We start from the raw sequence: 25,893 nt of genomic DNA on the forward strand, positions 1-25,893 counted from the left end.
ATTTGACTTGATCAGATCCAGAGCAAAAAGATCTTTTGTGTGGATATAAACTCATGGAGATCACTCATTTGAATTTGGGAAACACAGTGCTATATAAGTATGGAGTTGTGGTTTTGATGATGAGCATTTCTAGAACCAAAACCAAGAAACTACTCTGATTTATAGTGGAAATGAGAGGGAGCAGAGCGTTGATGTTTGGATACAAACCACTGGAAGGTGAGAAGTAGTTACTGTGTATGAAGTATGTTTAATGATTGTAGTCCTTAATAGCAAACACTGGCTGTATATGACATATCCTGTTCTTATACAATGCATCTATATACACATTTACATAAGACTGAAAAGGCACTAGAGTTTCCAAAATAGAACACAAGTCATTTCACAATGTGAATCCAGACGCAGAGGTTGCAGAATCTGTTTAGGACACCATGGGAGGGAAGCTTTCAGAATCTCATGGAGAGTTAGAAACCAGTCTTCCCTTGGAAGCTGAGGAATCTGAAAGTCCAGCTCCCATTTGTATCTCCAAAATCTTCCTTAATTTTCTGGTTAATGGTCCTACAATGGTCTAATACTGAAGCAAATTACACTGTGTAGGCTTACAAAGCTGGGTAGCTTACCACAGTATCTGCTGCTCCTGTCTGTGCTGTTCTTAGAATTGTGGGAGAAAATGAGTTCTTAACATTAGTGAGGATCTAAATGTGTCCCTGTGTGAGCAGTTCCCAAGAAGTCTTGGAGCACTCTGTGAGGAAAGGTGCCTTTGGAATGAAGGAGTGCAGGCAGTCCTGGTGCTTCTACCGCAGTGATCTTTCATCCAATTAAGATGTTACATTTTAATACATGTTTTTTAATCTTTGGGAGGGGGGGGGGAACAACAACCTCAGTGGATAGAAGTATGGTATGGTAAGAAGAAGCTGTTATATGTATATGAAGAAAAGTCTCTGTAACAAAGCTATCTCATGGTGGCTGAGTTTGTCTTTCAGTAATTGTAGTTCTTGTGGTTGCAGTGGCACGTAGAGGCAGTGCAGGTCCATTTTGCATTTCAAGATTCCGGCAGTTATAAGAAGCATTGAGTACTTGTACATGATATTTATTTACCTACGAAATTGAAGCAGCAGCCAGCAGTGTTCAAATAGCTGTAATGTCTGTGCTGCAAGTATAATGCATGTATACTACATGCATGTATAATGCATGTAGTCCAGGGCAGGTTTCATATAGGAAGATTCATGTTCCTTCTGGAAACACCACTGTTTTAGCCTCGTTTTCAGAGCAGTTACACCTGTGAAAGACAACAGCATCCACCATGTGAAGAATGGTGTTGTTCAGTAGGACACCTGAAATGTGTACCTGTAGAATTCCATGGTAGTGTGCAAAGCATGCACGTGCTTAAAGTCCTGTTAGTGCCACACCTCAGTTATCTGTGCATGTGGGTGATGTGGCAGCAGACCAACTCAGTGACTGATTTTCTGAGATAGCTTCAGTGCTACTTTACCTCGAAGGCCCCTGTATGTGTTCAACCTATTCTGAACTAATTTCCTGAAATATTTTACTACTTATGTGCTACAGATTTTGCACTGAACAGATGCAGAATTTATGCTGGCTGGCTGCTCTTCTGAAGCTGTGATGTCAAGTAGGAACTGAGGTGAGTACTGAGTGCCCCCTGTGCCAGCCTTGTCATCTTGTCCTGCCCTGGATGGTTCTGTGCCTGCTCTGAGGACCTGGAAGGCTGTGAGGTGCCAGGGAGAAGCAGAGTTGTTCAATTGGACCTGGGTCGGCAGAACTCCTTTCCACTTCATTCCAAAGCTTTTGGCATGGTAATTTTACATTAGCAGTCACTGCATCTGCTTCGTCACCTGCTGAACACTTTTCTGCTGGCCTTTCATTAAAAATGGATAGAACAGGCTTCTTCTGGAACTGCCTGCACTCACCAAAGGCTTTGGCAGGGGCAGGACTTCACCAGCTGCAGCAGTTCTTGGCATTCAGGCTGCAGAGAGCTCTCCTGTACCAACCAGTAGCACCAAGGCTGCCTCAGCAAGAAGTGGCTTCTCCTACAGTGATTGTATTCTTTTTTGTAGACATCCACTTGTCTTCACTGGATTGCTCTGTAGAGAAATCTTTTCCCTCTCCTAGGAAACTCAAGCAAAACTCCCATTGACCCAAATAAGCAGCTCCAAGGAGAGGTCCTGTGTTTCCCAGAGGATTTGGCATCATGGAAAGTCCAACTTTTGTTCAGACTGATGGATTCCTTGGTAAATGTACACTGCAAGTTATGTTTTAAAAGGTTAATCAATACAGCTTGGAAATACTTCATTGTTTTTAAGTACAATTGAGACAGCACAAGTGTGAAAGGTATTGCTGCTTGGATCTGTCAGTGCAGCACTGCCAGCACAGTGTGCATGGAGCAGTGAAAGCCGCCTTTGGCCATCAATAGTTTTGCTGAAGTGTTTCCCACTATTGGACATTCTTTTTTTGCAAAAGCTGCTTCTGACCTCATCCTGCAAGCACACAAGTGTTTGCATATCTTTTGTACTTATCGGTGCTAAATGCTGTCTGTCTGCTGAGTTCAGAGATGCAGGCATGGGCTCAAACACTGAGAGAACTGGGATTTGGGGTCACGAAATGGAAATTGTGCCATATATAAGCAGCTGGCAATTAGTGTCACTCATTGAAGTAGATTACAGTGGCCTGTGAGGCACAAGAAGGAGCATAGCACAGCTTTAAATATGTATGAAGTTTTAGATTGTATATCCTATATTTATTTGAAACGTGAAATTTGCACAGTTATTTATGCCACGGATGAGTTGCACCTAGTAAAAAATAAATTGAAATCCTGAAAAAAAATCAATCTTCAAATTAATTCTCTATGTTCATTTTGTTAGCCTATGAGACAGTACTCTGATATCCTGCCGCAATACACTGTGACTACAGAAGTTACGTATGTTTATGAAAAAATGGACCAGTATATCAAGTTAAATAGAATGTATGCGCCAGGGAAAATTATCCTGGAGTACTTGTCGATGGCGTGGGTGTCGATCCGCATGCTGACGTATCTCTGGTTTTTCCTCCTGCCCGAGCCCCTCTCAGACCCCAGTGCCAGCTGCACCATCATTCTGTCCTGCTTGTCTCCGTTCTCGGACACGTAGTGCCCCAACTCATTCACGTCACCGTCGTTGTAGCTGCCGTCCATCATCATGGGCCGGGGCTGAGGAAGGCTGCACGCACAGGGGAGCTGTGGGCACAGGCAAGGGAAGAGCATTCTGGAGTTATGTTCAGATATGCAAGGACAGCCCTTTACTCCTTATGAAAGCAGAGAGGAGACAAGCCTGGGGAAGTGAGATGGAGGGAGTATAGAAAGGACAACGAGGCAGTGGAATGGGCAGCAGCTTTTGGCTTCTGTTATTTCACATCTGCTGGACACAACGTAATCACAGAGAGAGCGAGGCTGTCTGTGGGAAAGTTCCTTTGGTTTAAGCATGAGTACCAGGACAAAAATAAAACAGTACAGCGACCTCTACTTAGAAACTGAGAAATTCAGAGAAGGTGGCAGAGGGGAGCTCCAAGGAGAAGTGTATCAGGTTTGCCCCATTTGAAGAAAAGAGCCTAGGCTGAAATTTTGGGCAGTTACAATTTGAGGTAATGAAGGCAAAAGGGGGAAATCAGACCATTGTGTATAAGTCTAGGGCTATGTGTGGAGGGATATAATGCCCTCAGATCTTGAAGAACAAACGGCTAACTGAGATGCTGGTTATCTGTAGCAAATCTTTATAACCAGGAATGCTTCATTGCAGGTGTCTTCTTGCCCCCACTGTATTTTCTCAGGGCATCCAAGAGCAACACATTGCAGGTTTAAACTTCTGCACACTTCTAGACGTTTGCCTCACTTTTTCTCAGTGGCATAAAACAGTATCAGAGAAGACAAAACTCACCTTATCCCGGAGTTTCCTCTCCTTTCTCTCTTGCACTGTGGTCAGGTAATTCACTGCTGCATATTCCAGCACTGAGAGGAAGACGAACACAAAACTGACCCACAGGTAAATGTCCACTGCTTTGATGTAGGAAACGCGGGGCATGGAGGCGTTCACCCCAGTGATGATCGTAGACATGGTCAGCACAGTGGTGATCCCTGGGAACACAGCAGCAGAGTGATCCTGTAAGGTTTGGTCAACCTAAACTCTTCTTCACAAATTACCTTTTCCTGACATCCAAGCTGACTTTTTCACATTAGTGTGGGGGTTTCACTGCCCAAGGAAGGTCTTTCTTACTTGGGTTTCTCGTATTTTCTGTGAGAACAGCTCTAATTCTGATTGTCCACCACACCACTACCTCCATCCTATGGTAGGCAGCAGAGCTTTGAGCCTGCACTACCTGTGTCCTATTACCAGGTGGAGGGCAGTCCTGTGAAAAGCACAAATATCACAGCTTGTTGTTCAGCTCCTCCAGCTGCTGCTTCCACCAGGTTCCCCAAGGCTTGTGTGTTCCATCTGCCCCAGAAAGTCCTGCTTCATGGGAAGTCACCAGTCAGCTCCCATGCTTGGTGTGTGTCTTCCTCTCAGGGACTAATGTGGCCCACAGGGCAATGCTGTCATGCATTACCCTGCAGGTAGGTGCTATGAACCTACCAGGAAGAGCTGAGCCCCCATAGTTTAGTGTTATCCAGGCTCCTCCTATCACAGGGGCTAATTATGGCATGTTAATGATTCCCTTGAAAGTTGGAATGACATATTTTACAAGTGCAAAGAGATGTACTTCTTTCTGTCTGACAAAGAAGAGCCAGGGAACACAGATGCTTTAGGAAGCAACAAGGAAATATCTGCTAATCTAAGTCCTATATCTCAATGTCTTTCTTGTAGTGAGGGGCCCAAAACTGAACACAGTACTCAAGATGGTGTCCCTGCAATGCCAAGTACAGAAGGACAATCACTCTGCTTCTGCTGGCTGCACTATTTCTGATACGTTGCCAAGGTGCTGTTGGCTTTCTTGGCCACCTGGTCCTGTTCAGCCAACTGTAAACTAACACACCCAGATTCTTTTCTTCCACACAACTTTCCAGCCATTCTGCTCTATGTCTATGCATGGGGTTGCTGTGATGAAAGTGCAGGACCCAGCATTTGGTCTTGTTAAAGCTCATACAATTGGCCTCAGCCCAGCCTGTCCAGAGCCCTCTGAAGAGCCTTCCTTCTCTCAGGCAGATTGATGCTTCCTCCCAACTTCGTGTCACCTGAGAACTTACTGAGGGTGCACTTAATGCCCTCATACAGGATAAAACAGGACAGGCCCCTCTACCAACCCCTTAAGATCACCACTCATGTCTTAACTCCATTCACCACCACTCTCTGAACCTGGCCTTCCAGCCAGTTCTTTACCCAGCAAAGAGTGTACCTGTCCAGCCCATGGGCTGCCAACTTCTGTAGGAGAATGCTGTGGGAGACAAAGTCAAAGGCTTTGCTAAAGTCTAGGTAAGTTACATCCACAGCCTTTCTCTCAACCACCAGGCGGATCACCTGGTTGCAGGAGATGATATTGATCAAGTAGGACCTGCCCTTCAGGAACCTGTGCTGGCTGAGCCTGATCCCCTGGTTGTCCTGAACATGTTGTGTGAGCTCACTCTCAAGATGATTTACTCCACTCTACTGAATACTGTGAGGATATTGTTTGCTACAGTAAATTTCACAATGTGAAAATGACAGATGAGAGGAGTCTCAGGAGTTCTAAAATTCTACCTAATTGAAAATCAGAATAAAATCAGATGCGACACAGAATGTAACAAAAAACAAGACAGTAATGTTCATAGTGCTCTCAATTTCCTGCATGAGCAGAATTAATATACAGTATTGATAACTATGGCTGTGAAATGGGCTGGGATGACATGTCAGCCCTGAGGCCCTGGAGAGGAGGCTATAAACTGAGACCCATGAAACATGGAATAGAAACTAAGTTAAAGGGAAATAAATCTAAAGCTCTGCAAACAAAACTTCAAGAACAGAGAAATGAGTTATGAAAAACAGCATTAACCCTAGGCATTCCCAGAGCAGTGATGCACTGTCTACTTACTAGTATTATTTGGAGTCTGAGACATTCCAAAAATGAGGTAGCAGTGAAGGAAAGGAGTACATTTTAACTCCCCTGGTGCCAGGCCCAGAGAGGAGCAAACTCCTTTGCCCCGCTTAGGGAGGAATTGGAAGGCCAGAAGTAAGAAAAATTTGTGCACAGAATGCATAGGGCCTTCCTGCTGGAGCAAAAGCTTATCCATAAGTAAGTAATAATAGTCTATTTCCACATGTATCTATATATGTATGTGTATGGGTACATGCATATATATTAATTCCAACTGTTCCTCAAGAAAAATTGGTGAAGTCTTTTTAATAAATACAGCAGAACAAATGTTAACAGGAAAACAACCAGATGCCAAGAAGCTGAGCATGAGATCTGGATGGTAAAGAGTTAAAATGAGTGGTTTGAATGGAGTGCATGTTATTTGCCAGGCTGCCATGGCCAATTTATTGCTTCCAGACAAGAAGCACATGTTGACTATTTGCTTGCAATTTTAAACTGCCATGAAAAATATTACTGATTTCAATGTTTTAAACAGCCAACTTTGGCACCAGGTCCTTCAGCTCAAACATCAATCTCTGACCCTGGTAAGAACAGGGTCATGCACACAATTACAGTGCCTGTGTTTCTCACAGTCCCTGTACTTTCTAATTCAGAATTATTAGCGTACCACAGCACTCAATTTCTGTAGTGACACACGGTGGAATTTTTTAAATCATTTGATTTGGAAAAATAGCAAGCTATCTCTTTCCCTTACAACCATGTGTGCTGTACATGCTGAATTTTGAACAGTTTCACCCCCAAGAGATGTGAAATTGCACCAACATAATATTACACAGCAACTGGAGGAACAGCCCCTCAAAGGATGAGGATAGCAGCAGCAGTGCAACCAATTTAACTGCTTTTAAAGAGAGAACAGTGATACTCTGTATAGACAAAAGTCCTTTTACCTTTCATTTGGGTAGTTGATCAAATAAATCAAGAAAATAATCAACACCATTGCAGCCAGGAACGAGAAGTTAGTGATGCAAAACATACAAGTAGTGCACAATAGATTTTATTACTTTTTAATGGGGTAGGTAACCATTTTGGAATCTCCCCACTAGAACAAGTCTTTATTTTCTCTTCCAGCACTCCTCAGGATGACAAAAGTGTGGTGTTTATGTCATTCCAGACATTAGTAATGTTACTTTTCCTAACCTGTGATCAGACAGCGTGGGAGGGGCTATGAACCCATGCCTGTGTTGAGTATAATGGGAATATGGAAGTGAAGTCTAAATCAAACTCTCTTTTTTTTTTCTTTTTTTTTTTTTTTTTTTTGTAGCTTGCCTCTGGACTCACCATAGTGGGAAGTTATTATTTACATTAAAAATGTGCATTACTAAATTTAGTACAACAACATCTGCTACTGTAAAGGATAAGAAAATTCTATCTCCACAAATTTCTGAACTTGGACTGTAGGTGACCACGATGGATTGTTGTCTCCTAAATGAGCTGAACCACTCTTGCATGTTAATATCTCTACAATCAAACCAACTTGTTCACCAATCCTGAGCATGTCCTATGCCAGGTGATTAGCATAAGGAGGTGACCACACCACCACTCTCAGGAGAGAACAATTGACTTCAGCCATGGGGTGGATTGTGTTGGTGCAGCCCCCTACCCGCCTGTGATCTCAGGATAAGGCAGCACTGTGCTCCTGCCTTCATTACAAGAGCAGGAAGATAGAATGATCAGCCACCCGCAATACCTGCTGCCTGGATTGTAGTCCAGTCTATAATGTACCAGATCTGGATGGTCTGGGAAGGATTGGAATTGTTCGGCTGGTGGAATGTTCCAGAATGATCTCAGCTGCCTTGTGTCCAGAATGAAATGTCACTGAATGAAGACAGTCAACTTGTGGACCTATAAACGGAGGTCCTAAGCAAAGAGCCCCTTGAGCTCTCCAGGGTCACACTGGACTGTGATACTTAATGTCCCTCTGAGCTGGGATACCTCTTAGGACAGACCCCTCCAGGATTGAAGCTCATTCACTGACAAAAACCAGTGAGAAAGAAGGGTGAGTAGTTCTCCAAGGGGGAAATCTTCGGGTGTGCAACAGAGTTTAGAACCCCCCACTACCCTGCAATAAGCCTCACATCACCCACGCTATTCTTGAATCTTTAACCAAGTCACACTTTCAATTGTAGCAGTGTCTGTTGAATGATGGTTTTAAACTGGCTGATGATAAAGTATGGATAAAGTGATGTCAAGGATCATACGATCTAACTTGTGATTTATATAAAAATATTAATAAGTCCTAAATTGCTAATAAATCAAACCTACGCAAAAATCTACTCATGACAGTGTGTTTGCAACCCAGAAAGCCAACGGTAATACTGGGCTGCATCAAAAGAGTTGCAGCAAGCACAACAAGGGAAGGGGTTCTCTCTACTACACTCTCATGAGACTCCATCTGGAGTAATGTGTACAGCTTTGGATGTCCTCAGCATTAGAAGGACATGAAGCTGTTAGAGTGAGTCCAGAGAAAGGCCATAAGGATGACCAGAAGACAGGAGCTCCTCTCTTGTGAAGAGAGGCTGAGAGAATTGGGATTGTTCAGCCTGGAGAAGAGAGAGCTCCAAGGAGACCTTAAAGTGGCCTTCCAGTACCTAGAGGAGGCCTACAGGAAAGACTGGGATGGCCTTTTTCATGGTCTGATAGTGACAGAGCAAGAGGGAAGAGTTTTAACTAAAATAGGGTACATTCAGATTAGATATTAGAATGAAACTCTTAGAGTGTAAGAATTCCTCTCTGGGGAAATGAAGCACAAGAACAAGTTGCCTGGAGAAACTGTGGATGCACCATCCCTGGAAGGGTTCAAGGTCAGATTGAATGGGACTCTGGGCAGACTGATCTGGTGGGTGGCAGCTCTGCTCGGAAAGGTGAAGGGGTGGAGCTAAATTATAAGATCCTTCCAATCCAATCCATTCTATGATTATATGACTCCACAATTTTATGTTTCTATGTTTATATGATGAATAACCATAAAGGACTGAATTCACAGGAGCATTCAGAAAAGTTCTCCTAAACTCAGTGCCTTTGTCTCAAAAAGCCATGGCACAAAACTTTTCGTTCCTGCTGAATTATGATTCATGGCAATGGATAGTGATTCTAAGCAGACATGTGGCCTGTTGCCGTATCTGTTATTAATATTTCCTCTCCAACTATGAACATAATTTTTACAATAAATAAAACTCTGAGATGTGTTCCCTGGAACAAATGGAAGCAAACCTGGGCTTCAAGTCTGCAAACATACAAATGGCATTTTGCAAAGGGCAAATAATCTTCTTCAGAATGTTTATGTCAACAACATAATTGTGCTCCCATGGTGATTTCTCTGGCACATGGCTTCATCTGCCTGAAATGTGTTTCAGAAGGGGATGCTGTATCCCTCACACTACACTGTAATTTAATTTAACAAGTTGAACAAGTAAGCTTGGCTTGCTGTTTTACCTCCACACACTCTGTGCTAGAAAAGCTCAATAAACTGAAATGTTGTCACAGCTGTTCTGTAATGTTTTCCACCTTCTTACTCACTGAAGTCTTTGAAGGATACTGGTACTTCATTTCTCTATGTCCAATGCATCTGTTAGCAGCAATAGAAGCAGAGCTTGACATTTGCTCCCTGATTTGCAACATATACAACTAGCACTTGTCAGAACAGGAAAGGCAGTTCACTTGGCACTGCAGGGCAAATGGAGAGAGAGATGAGAGTAAGACCTCAGCACAGGGAGAATGTGTGTCACAGCTGATTTCTGTGCCACCAGGCAATGAAGGGACAACACAGAGGCAGTGCATAGCACCGGTGATTTTGTCTTGGTGGTCAAAACCATCATTGCATACGACTGGCCTTCAAGTGTGCTGACTACAATATTGTTTTTACCTAAAGGGACTCTGGCAGGAACTGCTCGACGGTCAATCCAGAAAGACACCCAGGACAGCATAACCATGAGAGTGGCGGGGAAATAGGTTTGGAGCAAGAAGAAGAAGATGTGTCGACGCAAGGTGAAGTTGATGTAGAGGCGATTGTACCATCCTGTGGAATAGGGAGAAGGAAAAAGAGAAGTCACACCACCACCAAACTACTTTCAGATAAGGTGTTATATCAGTGGGAATAGCACCATATTTGCTTTTAGGAAAAGAATTAATCACATATCATTGCAGTTTACAGAAGAGGCTCCTTACTGAACCAACTATCATACTCACAACACCTCTCAGGATCACATCTTTCAGAGAAGATAATACAAGCTGTACATTCAGGGGTTGTAATTCACATTAAAGTTTGGTGTGCTCTTGAAGAGGTATTGTCTTTCCAGACTATCTAATCTGATGATGGAGGTCTAAAGATGAAGTGGCCAAGAACATAAGTCTGCAGCTCTTTCCCCTGGCCTCTGCTAGGGATTCTAGTACCCACCTGTGCTGCTATAAAAGGCAAGTTTTGTGGTAGTGTGGAACTCCTGTATCAGGAACTGGGACAGCGATATCCTCTCATCCGTTTTTAGGGAATCATTTCCATTCTTCCAGTAGAGCATGAGGTCATCTTCTGTGTAAGCATCTAGGGAAGCAGAGCAAGCCTCAGTGCAGTGCAGTGAGCCAGCTACTATAGCCTAAGTTGTGTTCACACACTCTTCCAAGGCTACCTATGAGCTTCAGCTGAAAGGGACAGTGCCACTGTTTGACTGGAACCCCTGCAGCATTGGTGGGTATGGCTGCAGCAAAGAATGGACAGGCTCAAGATCACAGTGCTCAGTCCTGATGATACATTCTGTAAATATTTTAGTTTCTCTTACCTTCATTTCACACATATAATCAGATATAATCAGTATATCAGGTTACCCACCACATCAGAAATTGTACCATTCTAAAATCAGAAGCAAAGGAAAGAAGAGGAAAGAGGGTAACAGGAGGAACAAGCTATTATCAGTGGTCTGAGGTGTGCAGAAGGACAAACTCTTGAGTAAACCTTCTGTCTATAATGTATATATGAACATTACAGGTCTAGTTTTTTTAATGCATATGGAAATGTAGTTATGTTGATCCTTTCAGATGGGCTTTAATAATAGCCTTTCCCAGACAGAGAGGAAAAAATATTCTGTAATAACTTTATTCAAATATAACTAAGATTATAATTGTGTATTTCAGACTTAAGAAGGAGAAGAAACAACTCTTAAAAAGCTGGAAGTTTGAAATGTAGTTGTACAAAATGCAGGACTATTTTATGTAAACCACACCTGGGACAAAGCAGTTCTGTATAAGCTGGGTTTGTCACTCACAGATGTAAGAAACACCAAGGGAAGGTGATCGGCTTGGCGGCTGCATTGTGGTTCCTAAACCACAGATGAGCAGATGAGCATGGGAAGGGCACAGAGCCATTTGTTTCTGTGTTAAGAGCTGTGGTGCTGGGGAAGTGGGTGCTGCTACACACCTGCAACCTGCGGGCAAGTAACCCAGTGCCTTCTGGGGATAGGACTGCAGCAGAGCAGCCCAGCTGGATTGTGGGGACACTGGCAAAACGGCACTCACAGCTGGCATTTGCAAACACTGCCTTGTTGTACACACCATCTAATTCTAGATAAAAATTACAGGCAGAGAATTTTTCTCAGTGTTGAAGTTCTCTGGCTATAGTTGGAGCCCTGCTCATGAATGTAGCAGTTGCTGCTGGATATAATTAAACACCATTCAGGTCCCCACAGGGTGCAGCACTCAGCTTCCCTATGGCTCTGCTTACTTACAGCTTTCAATCTCCAGGGAGCACGTCTGTGTGTCCAGGGGAAAGCGACTAAAATCCATGTTGCACATCGCTGTTACTGTAACCCTGGGAACAATAAAAACCACCTCATTAAAAACGGCTTTGTGCGACTGAAAAATAGTAAAGCTGCAAGATGACTTTGAGTGACTACTTGGTCACTGGAAATAAACACCTTCCATCTAGCTAAAGGCATTCCAGTGAAGTTAGAGCTATTTTTTCTTCACAGCAAACCAGTGTTAAAAAGGGGGCTAAAGAGTTTGGCCGTAATAAATTGCTACCAAGCGACACAAGTACTGAAAACGGGGAAGGACAGAGAGAGGACACTTTTTCCCTTTTGCCGTCAGATCTCTGCAGAAATCTGCGCTTTCAACAGCTTCTTTGCACAGTAGAGTAATTTGGGTTTGTCAAAGCCCAGTGCCGTGCAGGATGCGGGCAGTTTTCTCCATGCACCATGACCTCCATCTGCTCAGTGAAAGCCCGGTGATCGCCCATGGGTGTCAGCCAGCAGAGGGCTCACCTCCAGTCAGGGCTGGAGCTGACGCACATCCAAGACCACTGAAATGCTCCACCTCACGTATCAAAAACCCCAGTCCCAATGTAGTCTGATTATGTCAATTTTAATAGCAGAAATCTGTGTTTGCACTGGAAGGATCTGTAAGTCTTTACTCCACTAGCTTGAACTCTAGGGAAGTAAATGAATATAAAAACATAAATTGCAGTGGGGAAAGAATTAATGAATAATAACAGGATTAAAGCTCGACAGACAACTGTCACATAATGATAAAATCAAGATGCAGCCTCTTATGTTAGTACTCCTTATGCATGTCTGGGTTCATGTTGCTTCCCTATCCAGATTTTATCTTAGAGTGAAGCTGCTTGGCTCAGATTTACTGCTTAGGTGCCAGTGAGGTTTAGAGAACTTTCCAAGAAAAGAGATGTCTGGTAAGAGTTTTAAAAAGGCAGACACCAAGGAAAAAAATAAAATGTACAGGCAAAGGCATTCAGAAAAGGCTCTCAGTTAGCAAAGACATCTTTGTTTTTAAGTATTCATATTTCTCTTCCAACCATAAAGTACTTCGGCCCGCAGTCACCAATAAATAAAATACTGAAGAACTGTCACCCTGTTATTCGAGATATTCACTACCATTTCATGAAGGCCAGTTGAAAGTAGCCTGTTAAACGTAAGTCTGTATATGGCAGCACCTGTGTAGTTTGATATTCCTTCCCCATCATTGTTAAATAGCCAAAACACTTGCAGTGTAGATCATGTGTAGCATGTAGCTGTAGTTGAGTTTTATGTCATTCTATTGTCATTTTGTTATTGTGCAAAGATCTGAGCAAACTTTTCAAAGACATGAAGAACACCTGAACCATGTTTAACACACTGGAAGAAACAAAAAACTTCAGTAACGATAAGATTAGCACTATCCAGGCTGTGAATCCCAACAAATAGTATAAAAATATCAGAGAAACAAGAAAATTCCTGTCAAACAGTTACCACAAAGGACTTTGTGCCTTACTTTTTTTGTACTGTTTCCTTTTGTAAAAGGAAAAATACTTTGTCAGGCTGAGGAGTAGAGCTCAGCCCTACCTCCACCACTCCTGGAGGTTATTAATGTGCCCTCAAAGACCTCCACAATCATCCCAAGCAACATGTTCTGCAGCCTTATCATTAGTTAAAGTTAAATCTATGCTTCTTGGTGCTACTGACCTCCTGCAGTCAGATTTTCCTTCTTTTTGTCCTTCAGAATACATTATCTATCTGCTGTTTGGCTTATTTATCGCATGTTTTGCTATTTCATTGCTATGGAGCTGATGTTGACATTCTTGCATCAGAATATTGTACAGCAATTTCCTCTCTCATAGGTTTTTATGGGTCATTTGGCAACACTTGTTTTGTAACTGAATGGAGCTGCAGGCATGAAGAAGCAGCACTGATATTAGTTTCTTTTGGAGAGTGACAGATGCTCCTGAATTAGCATCTCCACATATGAAAGCAGCAGTTAGGAAGAAGAAAAATCCTGTTTTAATAATCTTCAGTCTTATGGTCAGTAATGTTCAACTCCTTGGTGAGGCATCTGATTTACGTTTGAAACTTGAGATCACTGCTATGGAAAAGAGGGAAGGGGAAGGGAAGGGATGGGACACAAACTTCCTAGGAATTAAGCTCCAGTCCTACTTCTCGCTCCGCTTACCCAAACCCCCCAGCTGTTCTCCCTGAACATATGAGCATTTTTCTTATGATAAAGGAAGAGCCTCTTCCTCATGATGTAAATGGCTAGTCAATGCATTCACATTTTTAATTTTTGTTATTGTGAAGTCATGTGGAAATGAAATACAGGAATCAATTAAACCGCTCTCTCTCTCATACCACTAATGGCTCACAATGACCAAATGCACTTTTACCTGAGGCTATAAAGTACCTTCCCATCTGGCTGGACCCGCAGCATGACATTGTCAGTGGTGGTGTCATGGATGAAGGAACGTTTGGAGTGGACAAAGAACATGTCAGGGACCCAGATCTTCTTCACCAGCCTGCCGTCAAATGTCATGCTTTGGTTGTTGGTGCTGGGGAAAGACAATCTCTCATCTTTCCAGTAGTGCCTCAGATAAAGTGTCATGGTGAAGTCCTGCAACAAAAAGGTTTGTGTCACAACCTATGCCTTATCAGCGTAGCAATGATTTCTCTTCTCTAGTGCAAACTGCACCTTACAAAGCACTGTTCACGAGGGCACATCCACTCTCTAAGATGGCAGGGAACATGAGTTAATGTGTTCAGAAATCAGACACCATTCATCCAGAGGCAAATTTATCTCTGAAATCAAACATTTTCATTTTGGTGTCTGTGAGTCACTCCAGGGACCAAAAGGGAGATACACAGAGGCAGCTGTCAGCAATGAGCACTACCAACAATTTAACCCGCCATCCCTACAATGCTGCATTTCTGGAGTTGAGAACAACTGCTCCTGCAGCTGCTATAGCAATGTTCTTATTCTGGACAGCTAGAGAAGTGCTGCAGAGAGAATTCTTCCTCCAGCATAGCAAATGAGATGCTCAGTATTTGAATGAAATGTTTTATTTTGCCCTTAGGCTCCCCAGGGAGGTGGCTCAGTCACCACCCCTGGATGTGCTTAAAAACAGTCCGGATGTGGTGCTCAGGCACATGAGCAGAGGGTTGTTAAAGTTAGGGTAGTATGGTTAGGTTGTGGTTGGACTTGATGATCTTTAAAGTCTTTTCCAACCTGAGCAATTCTATGATTCTATGATTCTGCCCACATACTGTGCATTCTAGATGTAAGGTATGATCATACTCTTTTTACTCTATTGTATTTTGAGTCTGATCCCAGTAGGGCATCTGCTTGGGTTTGTCTTTTTACTTATTTCAAATAAATTGATCATGTATCTGATGAAAAATACATGCACAAGTTTTTATAAGCACAATATCTTAGAATGTAACATAATACATTGCCCTTAATCTAAGGGAAGTTTATCTAACACCTGTACCTGTGCAAGGCATTTGACACTGTCCCACACAAGAACCTTATCTGTACACTGAAGAGACATGGATTTGACAGATGGACAACTTCAGTGGATAAAGAATTGGCTGATGATGGCACTCAAAGAGTTATGGCCAACAATTTGATGTCCAGGTAGATATCAGTGAGCATGGTATAGGACAAGGGTTAAAGGTTTTAAACTAAGAGAGTGGATTTGGATTAAATATTAGGAAAAGGTTATTTACCATGAGGGTAGTGAGGCACTGGAACAGCTGAAACATGCACCCAAAGCAGCTGCCCAGCACCAATTGTGCTGCCATACAACTGTGCTCCTCACTTAACCAAGGAGGAGGTGAGGTGGGTGCTCGTAAGAGTACGGAGATGTCTGAGCTTTCTGTGAAAGCTTCAGAGCTGGTCAATGCATTTGCTGGAGCAGCAGAACAGTTCTGAAAATATTTTATAAATGGGGTGTGATTTTTTTTCCTTCCAAAGCTAAAGCATAGCTGCTTAGAGACCCTCGAAATGCTTTAACAGGGCGAGTTGGTTACAGGGCTATCTCCCATTCTCCTTCTGTGCTCCTGCTCTTTGGTGTGGGCTGTTGTTGTGTCACGTCTGCATGTCAAATATTCCCATGGAAAATCTCATGCAGAGATCATGCCTTACTTTCAGCAGCATTTTATGATGATGAAAGCCCCTCCAGCAGAATCCAGAGCGCTTAAACAACATTTGAAAACTGTTTCCACCTTACCAATTATATGGTAGCATAAGAAGGACAGAGACTCAGTAATGAAATCAGCCTGTGCAGTGTGGCAGCACCAGACCTGTGTGCTCCTGAAATACTACTTCAGCATCAACATGGAGGTTCAGGATGGACTCACAAAGCCTTACACCACACAGTAGGGGTGGCACAACTGATGCTGAGCCAAAAGTGGGCTCTGAGGAAACTTCTGTCCTCTGAAAACTCTTGCCTTCTTACAACTACACACTTCCCAGTGAGATGGGAAGCTCACTGAAAGGGTTAAGCCTTCCTCTGAAGTGAGGGGACATTGAAATGTTGGGTATTTCTGTTCTCATGGTGTTGCTGCCACATGACAAGTATGCTCTCACCAGGGTAGTTCTCAGGACAGATTCTGGCTGGGACCAACCTCTCCCCTGATCACTTCAGAGCATGGCCAAAGTGAAATCTTACCAGCAATATATCAGAGCACCCTAAGCCTAACACAGTAATTGGTCTCCTCGGAGCTTTTACATGCTATCACTTCTCAAGAAAATGTAACAACCCAAATCCTTTGGGGCAGTTTTGGCAGTGTTCTATCACTTTGTCTTTCTTAGAGAAAAGAAAATGTCAGATTAACTTTCATTCCTTTTGCTTTAAGATATTTAGAGGGATGAAAAGATGAGGTCAGTAGAAGTAATTGCCAGCAGATTCACTTCAAACAAAGTGCCCAGGAGACAGGAGTCTCCATCCAAGGAGGAATTCAAATCCAAAAGCCAGAGCCCCAAGCAACCTGCTCTATATCACCCTACTCTCAGCAGGTTTAGGACTAGGTGGTTTCCAACAGTCCAGTCCAGCCTCAGCCCTTCTGTGACACTTACCATATCCACCTCAGAAATGCTGTCCAGACTTTCAACTTGGACATCCACCCCTACAGGAATTGCAGGGCCTAGGAAAAAAAACAACAAAACACAAAAGTTGAGGAAGTATAAACCTGATGAGATAAAGTTTTGGCATCTTAGAAAATAAATGTTCAGTCTGGAACAAAACAACAGTAAAACAATTAGAAGTAGAAGCAATTGGAATTCATAACAAAAACCTCCTAATAACAATAAAATTCAGCAGTGAGAATGACCTCTTACTAACTTTCTCTTTTTATTGTTACATTCTACATCCCGTCATAATTTAAAAGTCTGTAATGCTCAAGGTTATTGCTTGTCATACAGATGCCCACAGAGCTCCTATGTGCATGGAGAGCAGAGATGGTACAGCTAAGGGCACGTGAGAGATTTACTCCAAATTTTCATCACTTTCTCTGCTCACCTCTCGGGCTAATACCACCCTGAAAACTGCTCTGCATCTTTGGCTTTCACATCACTCACTGCTTGGCTGTGGAAAGGGGAAGGTGCTGGGTAGGACTACACTACAGGACTCAGGTGTGTGCCATGGAGCTGAGGTCACATCCCATAATTGGGATTTTCTTTTTTTTTTTTTTTCTTTCCTCCAGAGTTTGACTTGCCCCTCACATACCTCTGGCAATTACAGTGCAGGAGAACTGACAAGATAAATAATGCTCACATTAGTGGGTTGCTGTGAAACTGAAACCTTTTAAAATTAATTGAACATGTTGGTATTTGGTATATTGAGCTTTTAGCAAAAAAACTTACTTTCATGAGAGTATATAATGGTATCCTGGATTTGAATGACCATCTGTCAGCCAGAAAGAGTAGATAAATTTCATCATTCCCTAATCCACAGGCTGACAGAAAGCATGTTCCCCTTCATCCTGTTCCCTTAAAGCTCTGGTTGCTGTACAGTACAGCCACAAAACTGTGAGCAAGCGTTAGCACACAGCAGTCGAAATATTTTCTTTGGTGTTAGAAATGAAACAGCCAGGTCAGCAAACTTGGTATGTGATTTGATTATGCACACAAATTGCCACAGGAAGCCACATCTGTAGAATTTCCCCGTCATCCAGGAATACATGCAAAGTGTGTTTGGAGGTTTTATCAAAAGAAAGTGTCATTGAGTATCAGGAATATTACATTGCCTCTAATCATATCTCCATGACTTCAACTAAGTTGTTTGTTTTTCAAGGAAGAAGGCCATTTCACTGCACCACTATCCCCCCAAGCATGCTATGGATTTACAATAAAAACACTAATTAGAGAAAGAAAAGGCTCTGCTCGTCCCTCTGCTTGTTGGCCCAACTTAAAGCTACAGTATAATGAAGTGATAGTGCAAAATAGGAACAGTAACAAATATGCAGATTGTGTACCTCCAAAACCTGGTCTCATGCTGAAGTCATGGTCATCTATTCGCAGCAGCTGTTCTGACTTTGTCAGTGGAGATTTGGTGATGTCAGGGCTTCGCTTTAGGATAGGACTACTAGGAAGAGAGAAACACAGCTATGAGCCCTTCACAGTTCATGGGAGAGATATTGAACCACTTCACTCCAGTCCAAAAATGAGAACCAGCTCATGTTCATGTTCCCATTAAGCCATAGCCTTGTGAATGCAGTGCTTGGCAGCATGTCATTACAAAATGGCCCCCATGCTCAATATGGAGCACTTAGGCATCTGTGATAGTTCTGACACACTGAGAAAACATTTGCTTTGTGAGTCTTTGTAAAATTACCTGTGCTTATAACACAGTTTGAATATGACAATTCAAATATATGTCCTAGAGAAATTATGTGTGTGGGTAAGTGAGGAAAAGGAAATAAGAGACAAGATTTCTGACACTGATTTCTGACAGGATGTGAGGCCAGGAATTAGGGAAACAATATATAAAATAAGCTACTGGCTGTTGCCCAGGAACAAAATGGAGACAGGCTGGGAACCAGGCCAGGAGGCAGGCCATCCCCTAACTGGGGATAAACTGATTAGCTCCTGCTCCAGTTTTCTAACAAAGATAAAAAGGAGCATTAAAGACAAGAGAGCCAGGGATGGTCTTGCAAAAGCTGTTGGAGCTGCAGTGAGCACTGAGCAGAGGATGCTCTGCTTCTCTTTCAAGGCCATCTCTGAGGGCAAAAAGCACTGTTTGACTCCCCAGCACCTTGGCCAGGATGGGAGCTGTAGCAGCTCTTCTCGGCTACGCCATGCCTGTGAAGCCTTGCTGCACCCTGAGCAGCCACATGACAGCTGCTAGGGCAGCAGGAGAGCTCAAAAACAGAGGAAAGATTTTGCTGTTTCTTCATCTGAAAAAAAGATGATATGCTCCAAGAAGTGTTTATCTGACTATGCAGAAGACGAGTCTGCAATAGATCAAAGAGACAGAGAACAACAAAGAAACTTGACAGGGAATATTTTCCTGTGATAAAACTCTTCATAAATGAGATTGCTTAACCGTGCTGTACTTCTTGTGCCTGTACTGAGGCCCACAGGCAGTGGTACCTCAAGATACCAACATAACAATCTGCTAACAGAGACTGGACTACAGAGTATCTTTCAAAGATGCTCAGTCTCAATTTAATAATTTCTAGGGGTGATGAGTTGCCTACATCCATTGGTGAACTCTTCAAGTTGTTACTTATCCCAAAGGACACTTTAAAATGTGGTCCTCTGTTCTGCTTTAAGTCTGTTTAATTCAACCTCTTCCCATGGCACTCTGCCCCTATAATAAAATGGGAAATCTATAAACCAAAATAGTTTCTAATCTCTCTGTTAACAGTGATTATATATGAGTATTTTTCCTGTCTTGATGAAAAGCTCATTTCCCAAATATTGAATTGTTCCTATAGTTCCTCCTATTTGTCAGCATCCAGAAAGGAGTAGGTGAACAAAAGTAGTAAAGTAACAGGTATAAGGTACAAGAAAATAACACAGAAGTGTTTAACATCAAAAGGTTTGCCTAGGAACCTCAGTTGTCAGGCACTGGCATAGAAGAAAGGGAATTATTTGGACAGCGAACAGAGGGCATAATTCTGAGCTATGGAAAGACCTGTGGGATTGCAAACACTCATTGGGAAACGTTTATACCCAGCTGAGACAAGGGAATGTTATTACCAGGTCACTAGCAAAGCCTCAGACATTTGTGCGCAGTCTTGGTTGCTGGTGCTCAGAACAGCATTTTCTCCCTTATATAATCAGAAGGTAGGGTAAGCAGTGTGATGGAGAGCCAGGAGATAGGCTCCAAGGGAAGGGAAGGTGCAGGGCTCTGTGGGTGTGTCAGCAGAGGGTGAAAGGGCCAAACAAAACTGCAACGTCAGCTAAGAACAAATGTTAGGATTAAATTAGGGTCAAAATTAATGTCTCTAACCAACAGAGCAGGAAGGCTCCGCTTTCCTTAAGGTGGGGCTGGAGAGAATGTTTCTTTCATTTGTGGCAGGGAGATGGTCCTTGTAGTTACTAGGGGTGAGATCTGGTCACTGGAAAGTCCCTCTCCTTCCTAGGCTTTTAGAGATTGCACATTGGTTCTCCCATTTCACACAAGGTGGTGAGCACACTCCCTTGCTCCCTGCTTTTGAGTGCAGTTATACATCATACATTTCATGGGGTTATTCATTCCAAAGTGCATCCCTCACCCTCTGGGACCACGCACCTGATGACCATGCCTTTACTCACACGCATTTGGCATGTTGCCCAAATAGGCTGCTGGCCAACATTGTTTGGGATGATTAACCAATCCTACAATTATTTGCCTCCCCACTAAGCTTTATACTCTTTGTAAGCTTCACTAGCAACTCTTTCATGGGTTTTATCATCCTGTTACTCAAAAGTCCGAATAACAGCAGTTGATGATAGATTTCTTCACATTTCTGTTTTAAACAGCTTGCTTAGAGATAGTCTTCCACATACAATGAGATTCTGAGAAACCAGCGCCACAGTTTTTAATCTGTTTATAATGGATATGTGATTTGTTTGCATGATACTTCCATCTAGTGCTAAGGTTTAGATGTATCTCCTGAGTATATATCAAATACTTCATGGATGCCTGACTCCATCATATGGCCATTCTGGCCTTTGTCACGTTTGCCAGCTTCCTACAACAGTTTCATCTGAAACATAAGGAGGATATTTTTTAGAATTACATTTCTAAACTTAATAGAAATGTATTAATATATGTATAATAGAGCTTTTATTTTTAAAGTTTCCTTTTATATTTGCAGAAATGGCATTACTGGGAGACTTCTTGTATTTTCAACTTGTATTCCCATTTTTTATGGCTATAGGGGTTTTTATTTTTCCTGCCACTGAACTCAACTTCTCACTTTTGAACTATGCCTATGCTATTGGGAATCACTTTTGCTCATCTCAGTTTTTTGGCTACGTCCTTATTACAGTGGCTCATTTTAAAAACTTGAAAACTCCAATAGAAGTATGAAGTCAGAAAAGTATGGAGCATAAGCATGAAGTGGAAAAAATATTTTTGGATTGAGTTGTGATTTTTTTTTGTAAAAATGTGAGAAGATATGAATAGTGTTATTTATTTTGGATAAACTTGTAAAACCAATATTTTTTATTCTATTTTAGATGAAAAGAATGAGGATTTAATTTTATTGGTTATTGTTATGTTTTTTTTTTCTCTTAGATTTCTTTTTTCCCTTCAAATTTTCTGTTTTCAACTTGGTGAAGAGGGACAGATATACAATCAGAATAGAAAGGTGAAAACACTTCTATTCCACCAGAAGGCATGCAGAAAGATGTTTAAATTTAAAGGCATTTCCCCTTGGGAGATGGAAGCTGTAAAATGTAGGTTATTATTATTCCAACTTAATTATTTTTTGTTGTTGTTTTTATACTCTTTACTGAAGTACAGAAAAATACAGAAAATCTTTCAAGTAAAACAGTTGGATTTGTTGTGATTCTGCTAGATCAGTTTAAAACTAAGGTGGGAGAAATTTGGAGGACTTTTTAGTATGAAGTGATGCATGTCACAATCTTTTTGCTTCTAAAAAAGTGAAAAGTTGCCTCCCCCAGAGGCAACAGTGGAAGTCTCCTGGGGTCTGGGCTCTGCAGCTCTGGGAACAGGAGATTTTCAGGGCATGCTGCAATTCTGCACCAGCTGGGACTGGCTGAGCAGCTCCAAATTGTCAGGTGTCTGACTATGGCTGTGCTCCATGCCATGCTGGGCAAGTGCCAGTGGCCACAGCAGTGACCCTGAGTGGAGGGGATTATACCTGACCTAAATACTGCCCCACACCTGACACAAATCACGCAGCACTGCTGTGTGAAGCCAAGGGGCCATGCGAAACGATATCTAAGCATGGCTCTTCAAAGGGAATTTGGCTTCCTTCACGCCTCACTCAACTCTGCTAATGGCGTGAACCCTATTCAGAATGTTTGTGCTAGATTGTTGTTTGGCTTTGGATGGTTTTGCTCCCCCTGCTTTGCTGACCCTGTAATGGGAAGCCTGAGGCAGTGGCTGAGCCTTCACCTACCTGCCCTGCTTGTGTGCCTCGCCGTGGGCTTCTCGTCTCTGCCGCTGGAGTCGGCTGCAAGGAGACAACAAGAAAAGGGAGAGCTGAAACAGCCTGCTATAAGGAGACACAGCTACCATCACACATTTTAACGATGCTGGGAGGAAAACATGCTTGGGAGGGAAAAAACAGAAATCCTGCAGCGTTGCATTTTGTAGCTCTGGAGAGTGCTTCTAACCTGTTTTTACCTTTTCATCAAAGGTTGGTAAAAAGGGCTGCTCTTCTCATGGCCCTTTTTCTATCTGAGGAATCATAGAATTGTTATGGTTAGAAAGACCAACAGGGTCGTCCAGTCCAACCATGTCTGTGACCAGAGGGCAGAGACAGGGGTGGTTTTAGACAGAAAATACTTTGGGCAGCTTCTTCGGTGCTTGGATCCAGACATAATGCAGCAAAATAAGCAGAAAGGGTTTTGTTCTACTCAGGGATCTGTGGAGGTCCCAGTTCTATCCCTCCATGTCACACCCCATGCAGGTTACCCAATGGGGTCTGCTGTATGGGGACCTGCTGTGTTAGTGGTCCTGATGGGACAAAACAACAATAAACCCTTTAAAGATGCAAACCCTGGCTTGTCAGCTAACAAAACAGAGCATCATGTTAACTCATTTGGAAGTCTTCGTTTTATCTTATGTAGGGAAAGATGTTTATAGGTGCACACATGCTAGCAAAAAAAAAAAAGAAAAAAGAAATAGAAATACAATGTAATCAAAGCTAAAAAAGAATAGGAAAACATGGGCATAAGCATTTTTATACATTGCATCATTCAACTAAGGCAATTGAATATTTTCATGAGAAGACAATCTCTGTAAAGTATTCCAGGGGAAAAAAATAAATACATTTTAGAATTTTGTGTTCCTGTTTTCACATTCTCTTGCAGCTGGCTCTCATGAGAGTCTCTGTACCTTCCTAGTGTTGGGACAATGTTTTGTTTTATCATTAGAGCAAATAATGTTTCAGCAGTATAAATGCTTTTTTGAGTAAAAATGGCATTTTAAACATTTAATTCTTTCAGCTGATTTTTAATTAAAAGTTTAAAAAGTTAGCTTATCTCTGAAATAAACACTAGCTCTGCTCAACTCTGCTAATTGGACTTTTTGCCCATTAACATACATTTCAGATCCCAATCTTGAGACTGGCAGAGGAAAAACTTCATTTGCAATCACTGTCACTATCTGAGTGCCATCATCCCTGGGGTGAATGGAAGCCAAACATCAGGCTTCGTGATTTAATCTTAGGCTGGAAACTCTCTGGAGCTAACAATGTTGTAGGAGAATTCATGTTGCTGCTCTTACAGTGTTGTAGACAATCTCCATATTGCCCAGGCTGGTGGTGGGCACAGGACCCTGAATCACCCTGAAATGAAGCATTTGCCAGGTGAGATTGGTTTCTTGATGTAATCTGTTGTTTTTTGTAGAAGGGGGATGAAAATAAATCCACATGCAGACTCCTGCTGGGGAGCTTTTGAGCCATATAGCACCATTGCTTTTTTAAGTAGCAGCTTCTTTGGTGCTTGGACCCAGGCATAACGCAGCAAAATGCACTTGAAAATGCAAAATGCACTGTTTGGAGACTTCTATCTTCTTGATATGCCCTTAAGCTGCTTCTGATTTGTCTTACTGCTGCACACTTCTTGTTTGGCGGCCATAAGAAAATAGTATCCCTTGTTTTGGGCAGCAGATTCTGAGGAAGAGCTGACCTACCTACATGACTTTAAGGTGCCCTAGTAAACTCTTTGCTTGTTGGTTGTAATGTTGATATTCAAACAGGGATGAAGTAATTCATCTTCTTTTTTCTTCATTCCTTGTTGTGGAGTTGATCTAAGGCTTCATATTGGCTCTGACACTATCCTGACTGCTGAGGGAGCCCTCAAAGAGTGGCCATCAAGAATTTGTGGCCAAATCCTATCTATTCTCTGGCAAACTCATGTAGTTTCTTTTCAAGGTGATTCTCCACTGATCCTATACTAAACTTTATTTCTGTACTACAAACCAGCAAAAAAACCTCACCATGCTCCACACACTGCAGGACTGTATTCATTTGTGCCTTGGTTCAGTTCCTTAACTTCTTAACACCAACCTCATTCCATTTTCCCTGTCACAGCTCTGAGGTTAATGAGCTTGTCTCACTTTTCCACCTCTTGTAGCAGAAAATCTTGTGTACCTATTGCTAGCCATTCCCCAGTTACTGTGATTTGAAGCCCTATATTTTTCTTCTCAGGGCATAGCATTTCTGTTTTGCTTTTTGGGAATGTTCTGCTGATTTAGAGATCACCAGAAGCTACATTATGGAACCCAACTAGCCTGCTTGCTTGGGCTATGAATCTATTGAAAGGTGCAATGCACTTCCCAGAGCATTCACTGTCCCTGTATTTTTGCAGCACATAACTGCAGTTGGGAGTTTTGGGCCAGTCATTGCATACAGACTACTTGGTGCAACTCTTTGCCAATATGGCTACACGAATTGACCATAATGCTCTTGCCTTCATTTGGATTACAGGCTGTCTTTAAAACTAATCAATAGCTGTAGAGGTAAAATATACTGAATAATCATAAAATCATAGAATGGCTTAGGTTGGAGAAGAAGTTAAAGATCATCTAGTTCCAATCCCCCTAGCATAGGCAGGGTTGCCAACGTTGGATCAGGCTGCTGAGGACCCCATCCAACTTGGCCTTGGGTGCCTCCAGGGATGGAGCATCCATAGCTTCTCTGGGCAGCCTGTGCTAGCACCTTACCACTCTCTGAGCAAAATAATTTTTCGTAACATCTAACCTAAATCTACTCTTTTTTTATTTAAATTTCTCCCCCCTTGTGCTATCAGAATAATGAACAGCCATTTTTTTTTTTTTTAATTTCAGTGCTGATATTTAACTCCTAACAGCTATAGTGTCAAAAGGAATTTTATGGCTCTCTTGAAAATCACACTTTATGAAAAATCAATACTCATCACTGCATCAGGCTGGTTTTATTCACAGTTCTCCCTGTTTTTGCTTTTTTTTTTTTTTTTTTTTTTTTTTTTTTTTTTTTTTTTTTTTTTTTTGCATTGCATGAGCAGCTCTCAGGCTCTTGGTGGCACCTGGATGATGCAGCCCCTCCAAAGCCATTATTGTCCCAGCAGGTACCCCCACTAGGTGAGTAAACCTTAGGACTCCTAAAGAAGAAAACTTTCAGGAAAAGAGCTATACATCTTTTCATATAACACAAGGCAAAACAAAGTTACTACTCAAAAGAAAAAAAAAAAGCACTTCTATTCCCTCCAACAAAGGAAAGAGAGCTGCAGAGTTAGGGATAGTCATGTCTGTTTTCAGAAGAGATGGTCCAAACACAACAGCTGATGGACACAGCAAGCATTTCCGAATGCCGTGCTTCAAAGCATGTGTGCCAGAGGAGTGCCAGCTTCACACTGTGTGCCATACTACCCTCA

The 25,893-nt window shown here is 42.3% G+C and overlaps 1 protein-coding gene across 6 annotated transcripts in view; it reads right to left on the reverse strand.

Annotated features, from left to right (window-relative positions):
* Positions 1-1,626: 1,626 nt before the first annotated feature.
* GABRR1 (gamma-aminobutyric acid type A receptor subunit rho1) overlaps positions 1,627-25,893 on the reverse strand; it is a 34,370-nt gene continuing 10,103 nt past the window's right edge. For 3 of the 6 annotated variants that reach the window (XM_048937821.1, XM_048937820.1, XM_048937818.1), the window contains 9 exons: positions 22,434-22,487; positions 18,330-18,439; positions 16,933-17,000; positions 14,246-14,469; positions 11,823-11,905; positions 10,505-10,645; positions 9,974-10,126; positions 3,924-4,120; positions 1,627-3,226 (listed from right to left, as the gene is read on the reverse strand). In XM_048937821.1, coding sequence (XP_048793778.1) covers positions 2,939-3,226; positions 3,924-4,120; positions 9,974-10,126; positions 10,505-10,645; positions 11,823-11,905; positions 14,246-14,469; positions 16,933-17,000; positions 18,330-18,439; positions 22,434-22,487 — 1,318 coding nt within the window. In that variant the 3' untranslated portion in view covers positions 1,627-2,938. The remainder of the gene's footprint in view (positions 3,227-3,923; positions 4,121-9,973; positions 10,127-10,504; positions 10,646-11,822; positions 11,906-14,245; positions 14,470-16,932; positions 17,001-18,329; positions 18,440-22,433; positions 22,488-25,893) is intronic. The other 3 variants (XM_048937822.1, XM_048937823.1, XM_048937819.1) reach the window with 2 other exon arrangements.

The sequence above is a fragment of the Lagopus muta genome, chromosome 2 (assembly GCF_023343835.1).
Source record: "Lagopus muta isolate bLagMut1 chromosome 2, bLagMut1 primary, whole genome shotgun sequence".
Lineage (NCBI taxonomy): Eukaryota > Metazoa > Chordata > Aves > Galliformes > Phasianidae > Lagopus > Lagopus muta.